This window comes from Xiphophorus maculatus, chromosome 10 (assembly GCF_002775205.1).
Source record: "Xiphophorus maculatus strain JP 163 A chromosome 10, X_maculatus-5.0-male, whole genome shotgun sequence".
NCBI lineage: Eukaryota > Metazoa > Chordata > Actinopteri > Cyprinodontiformes > Poeciliidae > Xiphophorus > Xiphophorus maculatus.
In genome coordinates, this window is record NC_036452.1 from 3,775,104 (window position 1) to 3,786,469 (window position 11,366).

At 40.0% G+C, this 11,366-nt stretch overlaps 1 protein-coding gene across 2 annotated transcripts; it reads left to right on the forward strand.

The window, feature by feature from the left end:
* Nucleotides 1–11,243, forward strand: LOC102231202 (dentin sialophosphoprotein-like). Of its 2 annotated transcripts, XM_023341300.1 has the most exons (7): nucleotides 3–395; nucleotides 3,253–4,387; nucleotides 5,324–8,877; nucleotides 9,831–10,026; nucleotides 10,109–10,182; nucleotides 10,848–10,945; nucleotides 11,042–11,243. In XM_023341300.1, exons 1-7 carry the CDS (start codon nucleotides 336–338, stop codon nucleotides 11,100–11,102), a joined length of 5,178 nt encoding a protein of 1,725 aa, XP_023197068.1. In that variant the 5' UTR covers nucleotides 3–335; the 3' UTR covers nucleotides 11,103–11,243. The 2 variants fall into 2 exon arrangements, with proteins under 2 accessions (XP_023197067.1, XP_023197068.1); XM_023341299.1 differs by having other exon boundaries at nucleotides 1–395; nucleotides 3,253–8,877.
* Nucleotides 11,244–11,366: the final 123 nt, after the last annotated feature.

Genomic DNA, 11,366 nt, shown 5'->3' on the forward strand with positions numbered 1-11,366 from the left:
CATGACTCGGCCTACTCAAAGTTATTTTAAAACTGCATTTCTCACTGCAGCTCAGCAACTCATCACCTCATCACATGCAGTTTAGTGGTCTGATGTGTCAAAAGTAGCGCTGTTTACATCCGCAAACTGCAGCGCATCGGCTCGACGCGGCGCTCAGCTGGGATCAGCCTCTTCCTGGTCACAGCGCCGGACAAACGCCAGGAGAGAGGAGTCCACCTGCAGGACGCAGGAGCGTCTGGAAGCAGCTTTCTGATGAAGCTCCTGGATAAACTCATGCGCTTTTCCGTTTCTCTGCTTCAAACGGTTAAGAGTTAAACAGGGAAGGAGGCGCAAAGATGGAGCCGGACCCCGACGGTCCGTTTCAGCGGGCGGAGAGGACGCTGGTCTCAGTCTGGGTGAGCAGCTATCATGTTAACTTTACAGAGATTTGATGTTAAAGTTTAAAGTTGTGAAATATGAGAATTAATGTTTTAATAATGTCTTCCTGTTTAGATGTTTCTCACACAAACATTACATCTCCCCTGTTTTCTGCTCCTCCCTCCTCTATTCATCCATATTTGGTCTTTAATTTGCATCGGTCACGTTTCTCCCCTCTTTTATTTTATCTCATTTATTTGTTTACTATTTGTTAAAATTATCTGCTGTGTTTAAACATCAGGGATAAAATATCAATGTTTATTTATATATTTCCATATTTATTGAAAATATCACTATGTCATTACAGTATATTATGCTCATGTTAACTAGAAACAACCAATCAGAGCCAGGAGGCGGGGCTTAACACAGCTAGCATAGCATATTGTGAATGGTCAGGCTAGTTAGCATAGCCACCAACGACGGCGGATAAACGGTTTTTCTGTAAAGGTCAGTTGTTTCTCTGCCATTAGCACATTTAGCAGGAGTGCACTAAGCCCCTCCCCCTGTCTCTGATTGGTTGTTTTTGAACGGGAGCGGCGTATTTCTTCAAATGGTAGCAGCTCATGGAGGAGGTGGAGAAGATTGATCTTTTCACAGATTATCTGTCTAATATTAACAAATATGTAAAAAAAAAAAAAACTTTTTTAGGAATTAAATTTACATCCTGCATCTTTAAATAATGCTGCAATGTGATAAAACTGTAGCCTATAGCAATAAAGTATGGTGGGATACAATCTACGGAAGCCCATTTCTGCCACCATGATGGGGAAAAAGTGTATAATTTGATGTCGCATAGTAATCATTTAATTATCTTACTATGTTTCAGCTGAGATAATATCTTGTAATTCATCCTAATGAAAAGACACAGCTTTAATTTTAATAAAACTATATTCTTATGGATGTCTGATAAGTGTTAACCAGTTCTGGTTTGATCAGTAGTATCTAAAGTCAAAAATATGTCAAAACAATGCAGCAAAACAAGAAGTACTTCCTTTCTCACTTCAAAATAAGACTCAAACATGGACAGAACAGAGTTTCAATCTAAAATCCTTCTCCTTTATATCCAGGATTCATAATAATCCGCTACTTTAACAACAGTATGTTTTGAGTTTCAATAGTTGTGGATTTTGTCACATCCATACTTAATAATCTCATATCCTACAGTTTTTACTTTCTCATGGTGTTGACTTATCCAATCCCAATAAAATGTATGTCTTATAAGTAAGAGGTCCAAATTCTTAATCTTCTTTTTTTTCAACAGATGGCAGGAATTTGCTCCCATACACAACACAAAACTCTTGATACAGTCAGAAAGAGAAGAAAAACAAGACAATATATTGATTCTTTAACAAAGGTTTAACTCTTGGCTCACTAACAGCTTATAATTCGTGTAAATACATACATTTCTGTGGATATATTTGTTTCTACAGTCAATTACCTGACTTAATGAAGCATGTTGGGATGAAATGGCTGAAAACTCAAGGTATGCGTCAGGGTCATGTCTAAAATATTTCGTCCCATTCCTGATTTCTCAGCATGACTTTGCAGTGGCTGTTTGGAAACAGAACAGAGTGGGTAGATGAAGAACAAAACTAGATATTAATAGGCCTTAAAATATTTCTGAAGGTCATGCACTCGCCTTCTTTTCTTCTGAATTATACTCATCAACAGGATGCATCTCAGACTCTGATTGGAGGTGGGGCGTCAAATTTACAGCCATGGTAATTGCATCCCGACCCCACTTGGTGGCGCCACTGAACACAAGACTTCAGATATTTAAACTCTTTTGTAAACCTACTTATGTTCACTGTCAGGTTTTAGCTGCTAGTTCTTTTTGCTAAAAGGCCATTTTATTACCGATTAAACAGAGTTATCATGGGCAGATTTCTTAGACTAGTATATGACTCTGACAGTTTGCTAACTTTGAATAAAATTTACCACTCTTTAAAGGTACTGTATTTATCCAAAAAGGCATAAAAAATAATCCAGTTGCTTTTGTTTTCAACTGAAATGCAGAAATTATTTTTCTTGCTTCTTAAGTCATCTACTATATTTATGATTACAGCAATAAAAATGTAAATTATGACATTTATTGTTGTTTGTAGTTAAGAATGGTAAAGCTTTTCTCTGAGCTGGTTACTTAGTCTGGTTGTCTGCCTGAGTACCTGCACTTCGCTGTTTAACAAGCATTTCTCTTTTAGCTTGCTAACGCCAGTTCAAAATAGCTTTATGTTAACTTTTCGTGTTTTTCATAACCGTATTCACAAATAGACAATGCAATTTTGGTCCTGAATCAAACCAAGTCTCCCAGACTATCAGGCGTGAAATCACTCTAAGAGTCTTATGGTGCATAAATGATCCTTAGGTCACAGCAAAGTGGTTTAACAGACAACATTTCTTTGAAAGATCTTTAGGAAGTCTTTACTAGATTACAAAAATACCTGTTTGTTTGTTTGTTTGTGAGCAAATCATAAGAACATAGGACATAACTTTTTCACAGTACTGTAAAACGTTGTCATGTTTTGCACATATCAGGAATATGCATGTATTTTAGCAACACACCCTTAATCTTACATAAGTGAGATCTGTTATTTAATCAGTAATCAGCAAAGGTCGCTTCTTTCAAACTCAGAGTCCTACTAATGAACCTTACTTTGTGTGTCCAGGTATTGTTATTTTAAAACAGGAAAGGGCCTTTAACAATCCGCCTGCAAAGCGGCTATTGTGTAAATAGCCTCTTGCACTGTTAGTGTACAAGTGGAACTAAGTGCCTTCTTATGTCTGTCTCTCTTCTCCATCATTAAGATGAATAACACTTTCCCATCTCTTCCCCAGTGTTACATAACCGAAGCTGTGGGCAGATTCCTGAGGCCACAAACAGTTGAAGCCACCGATAATAACCCAACGTCCTCAGATGAACCTGGAGTCGACGGCGAGGCTGACGGTAGCCTAAAAGATGATGACGCCAGAGGGGTAGAAGTCGGCGAGGAAGCGTCTCTTTCGACTGTTTCTCTTGTTAGCTTGTCCTCACCGGTTGTTGCCTGGGAGCGCTGCACCGCAGACATTGACTTGAAGCCCAAAGAAGAAGATCATGAGAACAAAGAGGACCTAATAGAGGAACAGCTCGGTAAAACAGGAAATGACTTTGCAGGCCAGCTGGTCACAGAAAGTGCAAAGGTACATCAAGGCAGTCAAGATAAAACTGATATTGAGAAATGTGACACTTGTGAGGAAAGTCTGGCTCCTGAAAACGATGGACAGCGTGCAACTGGTGGATCTGGGCATGGATGGGTTAAGGAGGGAGTGTTTGAGGACATGGATTCAAGAGAAATAAGATCGCGTGATCATCAGAAAGTACTGGAAACCTTGGCGGACATTGAGGAAGAAGCTGAAGAAAAGTCAGAGGAGAAAAGCAATGAAAAGACAGGAGATCAAAAGGTCAGCAAAGCTTCTGCAGCGATTCTAGGAGTTGCAAACATCAGTGAGGATGCATCACAGCTGAGCTCTGGTAATGAAAACTTCTCAGATGAGAAAACTAAAGATGTAGAAACTCAGCTTAGACAGTTATCAGAAGATGAGAAGGTCCAGATGAGTGTCTCTGAAGAAGCTGCAACAGCAGAAGAGTCAGAACAGGTCAAGAGCGGACGGACGACCGAAGATATTTTAACTCAAAGTGGCACAAGTAGCAAAGATGTGCAAGAAACAGAGCCAGACACGACCGAGTTTACAATTAGAGAAGAGGATGTGCTGGTCACCAGTATGCAAACTGCAGAGGAAGATGTGACCATGGAGGAAATATCAGCAGATCTTGATTATGAGATGGCAGAAGGCAAAAATCTCTCAGCTGAAAATGAAAACTCAGCAGAGCAAACACAACAAGTGGAAACTCAGCAACTGGTCTGCAAAGAGTTGTCAGGTGTGGCAGAAGATGAGAGGGTTGAGGAGGAAAAGGATGATAAGTCTGCAACACATGAAGAGGAAAATATTTTAAACCAAAGTGCCACAAGCAGCGAGGACGATGAAGTCACAGGAGAGGAGCAGTTCAACCAAACAGACAGCGACCAATCCTCTGATGAAGCCAAAGAAGACGTGGAGGAAGAGTGCAGTGAATTCCTGGAAGATGATGCAGAGGAAACTGAAAATGACTTTGAGGAAAAGAGTGAAGTGCCTGGAAACGACGAAGAGGAAGCAACTGTTGGATCTGAACATGTGCAGTTAAAGGAGGAGGTGACAGACGTGATTGAATCAAGTGAAGAAGAGGAGCATGTGAGACTGGATGAACGTTGGAAAGTGTTGGAAACCTTGGCGGACATTGTGGAAGATGATGAAGAAGAAGCTGAAGAAGACTCTGAGGAGGAAAGCAAGATGCAAGAAAGCACCCCAACAAAGGAGGAAGAGTGCGGCAATGAAAAGACAGAAGAAGAAAGGGACAATAAAGCTTCTGCAGCAATGCTGGAAGATGCAAACCTCAGTGAAGATGCATCACAGCTGAACTTCTCAGACCAGAAAACTAAAGTAGAAACTCTTCTCCCTGTCTGCAAAGATGAGCTAACTGATATCAACGTCCAGATGACTGTTTTTGGAAATGAAGATTTAAATCAGACAACAGATGAAGAGTTAGAAGAGGACAAGAACAGAAGGACAATAGAAGAGGAAAAAATTGAGTTTACATTTAAAGAGGACAATGTCATCAGTATGCAAACTGCAGAGGAAGATGTGACCATGGAGAAAATATCAGCAGATCTTCATTATGAGATGGCAGAAGGCAAGAATCTCTCAGCTGAAAATGAAAATTCAGCAGAGCAAACGCAACAAGTGGAAACTCAACAACTGGTCTGCAAAGAGTTGTCAGGTGTGGCAGAAGATGAGAGGGTTGAGGAGGAAAAGGATGATAAGTCTGCAACACATGAAGAGTCAGAGGACAGGAAGAGTAGCAGAGGAGATGAAGATGTCCAACAAGAGGAAAATGTTTTAGCCCAAAGTGTCACAACCAGCGAGGACGATCAGGGACAGTTTATCCTAAAAGGAAACGACTCTGCAGAACAGCTGATTAATGAAAACATGACTGAACATCAACTTGGACTAGAGAAAAAGTTGCACACTTCTTCAGGAACAGAAGTGATTAAAAATAAAGAAAATACAGCCAATGAGGCAAATTATGAAGAGCTGGAAAAAAGAGGTGATGGAGATGTTATTGGGGAAGAGTCTGTGAGCAGAAAGAGAGTAGACGAGGTCGCAAAAGTGGATGAAGTTAAAGAAGAGTTGGAGGAAGAGAGCGATGAAATCCAGACGGATGATAGAGAAAAAAATGAAGAAGAGATCGAGGAAGAAAGTGAGGCAGAACAATTTACCACTGATGGAGACACAGGAGAACAAAGGGAGGGTGAGAATACAGCTGCAAACCAACAGACAACAGAAGAGTCAGAAAACGATAAGAGCAGAAGAACAAATGTAGAGGAAAATATTTCCACCCAAAGTGTCACAAGCAGCGAGATTGATCAGAGGACAGAAGAGGAACAGTTTAGCCAAACAGGAAACGGCTCTGGAGATCAGCTGATCACTGAAGACATGACGACACACCAACTTGGACTAGAGACAACCGAGATCCAAAACTTTCACACTTGTGAAGAAATAGGAAGGGTTGAAAACAAAGGCTTTCAGGAAGAGAGAGATGAAATACAGGAAGAGAATCGAGATGAAGACTTTATGAAAGAAGAGAGAGAAGAGCAAAAGGAAGGCGAGGCTGGTCCAGTGATCCTAGGAGATGCTAACATCTGTGAAGATGCATCACAGCTGAAATCTGAAAATGAAAACTCAGCAGAGAGAACAGAACAAGTGGAAACTCAACACCTTGTTTGCGAAGAGTTGTCTGGTGTGGTTGAGGAGGAAGAGTGTGTCACATGTGAAGAGGCAGAGCAGGACAAGGGTAGAGAAGTTGAAGATGCCAGACAAGATAAAAATATTTTAAACCAAAGTGCCACAAGCAGCGAGGACGATCGAGACACAGGAGAGGAGCAGTTCAACCAAACAGACAGCGACCAATCCTCTGATGAAGCCAAAGAAGACGTGGAGGACGAGTGCAGTGAAATCCAGGAAGATGATGCAGAGGAAACTGAAAAAGACTTTGAGGAAAAGAGTGAAGTGCCTGGAAACGACGAAGAGGAAGCAACTGTTGGATCTGAACATGTGCAGTTAAAGGAGGAGGTGACAGACGGGATTGAATCAAGTGAAGAAGAGGAGCATGTGAGACTGGATGATCGCTGGAAAGTGTTGGAAACCTTGGAGCACATTGTGGAAGATGATGAAGAAGAAGCTGAAGAAGACTCTGAGGAGGAAAGCAAGATGCAAGAAAGCACCCAAACAAAGGAGGAAGAGTGCGGCAATGAAAAGACAGAAGAAGAAAGGGACAATAAAGCTTCTGCAGCAATGCTGGAAGATGCAAACCTCAGTGAAGATGCATCACAGCTGAACTTCTCAGACCAGAAAACTAAAGTAGAAACTCTTCTCCCTGTCTGCAAAGATGAGCTAACTGATATCAACGTTCAGATGACTGTTTTTGAAAATGAAGATTTAAATCAGACAACAGATGAAGAGTTAGAAGAGGACAAGAACAGAAGGACAATAGAAGAGGAAAAAAATGAGTTTACATTTAAAGAGGACAATGTCACCATTATGCAAACTGCAGAGGAAGATGTGACCGTGGAGAAAATATCAGCAGATGTTGAGGAGAGGCTTTCTGACAAAGAGATCTGTATGAAAAGAGTTTGCACAACCGCTCCACTTACTGTAAAAGCTGGAGGCGAGTCTGAACGGGAAATAAACATTGGCTTTAGCGAAATTCCCTCGGGGGTAATTGAAGGCCAGGCTGGCCTGTCTCACGAGCTCAACACCAAGGCGTGTGAGGAAACTCCAGAGGCAGTTCCTGAGCACAACAATGAACTCGACTCAGATGAAAATACCCCACAAAGGTTCTTCGAGGGAGGAAATTCAGAGGAAATTCAGATCATTCACTTACCAGAAGAGGTGGAGGTCTTTAAAAGCTCCGAAGCAGGAGGAGGTGAATATTTACTGATGAGCGAAGGCAGCACAGAGGAAAGCAAGAAGGAGTTGCAGGTTGGAACGCTTCAATTTGCAGAAGATACAGAGAAGCCAAAAAGCGACAACGTAAATCTGGAATTAGATCATTTTTCAAAGGAAGAAAAGGTCGAGTTACTGGATACTTCAATGAAGACAGAGATCAAACAATCAGACGAGGAATTTGAGACTGAACTGGAGGATGAGGACGAAACAGCTGAACAGGAAACAAACAGGCTGCCCCGAGATGTCTGTGAGAAAAGAAACGCTGTAGCAGCTGATGAAGGAGTTGACTCTGCAGATGAAACTCCTGAATCCCCCAAGAGTGAAGAAGGGAAGATGACACAGATAAGTCTTGGTCCAGAACTTGTACAAGCTTTTAGATTGGAGGATGACCGTGAGATCAAGCCTCAATTATTTGATGAAAGTGCCACTGAACTTCCGCAGGTGAGGTTTAACACTGAAGAACAAGAGTACGTTGACGAAGGTCAGCCGGAGCATGAAGTCCTGGATTTAAATGAGATTACGACTCTTCACTTAGTGGGGACAGCATCTGATCTGATCACAGGACAATCACCCTTATCTCAATGTCAGATAACCACAGACACAGAAACAGCTGATGAATCTAAGGCGACCCTTGGTGAAATTACAAATGAGCCGCAACAAATGGAGAAACACTCAGAAGATCCAGCTGAAGAACATCAAGATGGGATTGATGAAGAAATCCTTGATTTGTGGATCGAGACAGCGATGTCAAAGGACACTGGTGGGATTAAAGAAGACCAACTGAAAGAGGAACCAGGCGAAACATCATCAGAGGAGAAGAGAGAGGGAGTAATGGAGGCAATTTCAGAAGAAACAGAAACTTCTTTTACCACACTGGACTCTGGGTTTTTGGACCAGACCTTCAGTGAGACTCAGATAATTAAATCAGGAGACAGTGGAGTACTTCCCAACAAAAATGACAATTCAGAAGACACCTGTGAAGTTCTTACGTCTAACTCTGAATCTGCATTGATCGAAGAAATGGTTGAAACTCTTCAGCCTTACCCGATAGCGGACGGAGCGTCCGGTGAGATCGGATCCTGCCCCGATTCAGGAGTTTCATCACCAGAACCAAAACATCCGAATCAGGAAGGAGGTACAGCTGAAGAGAAGCAAGATGAACCTAAACCAGAGACAGACGCAGTGAGTGGAGCCGATGAAGAAGCAGATGTTACGTCACTGACAGAAGCAACAGAGTCCAACATCTCCAAGGAAAGAGTTTTGACTGAATCGCCTTCTGGAGGTGAACCTCAAAATGAACCTGAGGAAAAACCTCCAGAAGATCTCAGCGAATCATTTCCAGCCCCAAGCAGGACTGAGCTGGAAGAAGATTGGAGCGAGGTATTGTTTCAGACAAACCAAAACAATATCAGTTCTCTGAAGAACACTGCAAAAACATGGAATCTTACCAAGTAGTTTTGGTCTAGTTTCTAGTTTAAACATCTTCGTACATTTGAATGAAGATAAACCTTTTCAGCAAGACATAGGAGCTTGTTTTGAGCCAATGATTTCTTAATGATGATGATAAAGTTCTAGTTCTACCGGCAGATTAATTCATTTAACACTTGGGGAAAATGTCTTGTTATGAGTGAAATAATCTGCCAGTGGAACTAGAACATTTTCATTAATATTAAGCAATTATTGACTTAAAATGAGATGTGGTATCTTGCTGAAATGTTACTTGCAAGTTAGGTTTGTCTTAATTCAAGTCTATTAAAACATTTGCACTAGAAACTAGACAAAAACAACTTGGTAAGATTTGTGATTTTGCAGTGTAGTTTTGATTAAAATGTTGACTTCACTTATTAAAAAAAATACCAACTAGTCATCCTTAATTTCTTTAATTACACTGCAAAAACATAAAGTCCTACCTGAGCTTTGGTCTAGTTTCTAGTGCAAATCTCTTAGTACACTTGAAATAAGATAAAATTAACTTACAAGTGACTTTTTAGCAAGATACAGGAGCTTGTTTTGAGCCAACAATTTCTTAGTATTGATGATAAAGTTCTAGTTCCACTGGCAGATTAATTCACTTATTAGAAGTCCTTTTACACATTTTAGAAGTGAAATAATCTCCCAGTGGAACTAAAACTTTTTAAAAAATCAATACTAAGGAATTATTTACTTTAATCAAGCTCCCATATGTTGCTGAAAAGTTACTTGTAAGTTGACTTTGTCTTAATTCAAGTGTGCTTAGATATTGGCACTAGAACACAGACCAAAATACTTGGTAAGTTTTTGTGTTTTTGCAGTGTGCAGATAAGCTATAGAATGAGATGATTTTTTATTTGCAGGTTGATGCTGCCATGCTTGATTTTGCAGTGCAAAAGTCTCGCATTGCGGTGAAAAACCCTCGTGCTAGACCCCCAACAGACCCCCGCTCCTTAATCCATAAACTGTCTGTGGATCCAACTCCCTCCCTGCCGGTGCCTGGTAAAGTTCCTGTGGGTGTGCCGTTAGGCGGCTTGGGGATTGGGATCAAACTGCCTGGTAGGTTTGATTCTCTGCAGCACATCAGTCCCTTTTTTCAGCAATTTTTAAAAATGATTTATGTATTTATGTTTGAATTCAGGGATTGGAGCAGGTTTTCCTGTTTTAAAGAAGACACAACGGCCCCCAAGACACGAAGCGGAAACACAATCACAGGTAATTATAATAATCTAATGATTCTTTAATCCATTATTCTGACAGTTAATAAAATTAAAAAATGCAGATTTTTCATTTAACCACTTCAATCTTTTTAATGCATTATTAACGATACACGAAAAGATGTAAATAAATAAAAAAAATAATGATTCAATTAGGTATGAAAATAAAGATTTTAATACCTAAAATGCTGAAGCTAAGGAAGAGAATTAGAGCCACTGAAAAAAATAAAAGAATTTTGACTTTTTCTCAGATTTTGGATTATTTTCTCAAAAGACTAAATTTTGAAATTAAAGTCAGAATTCTGAGCATAAAATCAAGATTTTGAGAAAAACGTAAGATTTTTGTTTCCAATGCTGATGATCCTCCTCCGTAAATAACACGTCATTCCTTCAGTGTACGGTTTTTGGGGACTTGCTTGTAAAATGCATATATTCTTGTACAGTTCTGTATTAATTACTGATCTGACTGTGTTGTCACCTCAACAAAATATATTTCTTAGAGTCTGTATATTCCAGTTAGTGATTAACTAATTAATCAATTCGTTGACAATTATTTCTGCGATTGATTAATCAGATTAATCACTTCAACCCTACATTAATCCATACATCGCTATTTATCTTTATGTGGGGGAAAGCTAATGTGATTTAACTCTAAATCTAAAGGAATCTGAGGAGAAAAAGGAAGAGGAAGAGAAGAGTGATGCTGCCAAAATGGATGAAGCACCAAAGAGACCCAAATGGATGCCACCTGCACAACCAGGGTAAAACCGAAGCAAGAAAATGTTCCAACAACACCCTAAACTTTGTTGTTTTCAGCAAAAGATCATAAATTTTGTTTCTTTTTTATGTCTCCACAGATTTGGAAATCCACTCATGTCTGAACTCAAGACCAAGCTGAAGAAAACTCCCAAAGAGTGAAAACAATATTCTGAATGCTTTCTGTGAATAGCTCAATATATTATAAATATTGCTCTGTTTTTGTCTTTCATCAAGCTAAAAGCATTGATGAGATGTTCATGCTACATACTTTTCTTTGGTAATAAAGCAAAACCAAATACAGAGTTGTTGTTTCTTTTATGTAAACATTTAGTCATGATAACACTATCTGATCCTCCTTTATATTCTGTACAAATACTGACTCTGCTGGTCTAATACACACGCCTTTATTAAGAGAGAGTTAAC

What these genes read in the sequence shown, in the direction of transcription:
- LOC102231202 (XM_023341299.1), top strand. Translation starts at nt 336, where the DNA reads ATGGAGCCGGACCCCGACGGTCCGTTTCAGCGGGCGGAGAGGACGCTG. An exon ending in GATTGGGATCAAACTGCCTG is followed by an intron (nt 10,027 to 10,108) that starts GTAGGTTTGATT and finishes GTTTGAATTCAG; the next exon opens with GGATTGGAGCAGGTTTTCCT. An exon ending in ATGCCACCTGCACAACCAGG is followed by an intron (nt 10,946 to 11,041) that starts GTAAAACCGAAG and finishes ATGTCTCCACAG; the next exon opens with ATTTGGAAATCCACTCATGT.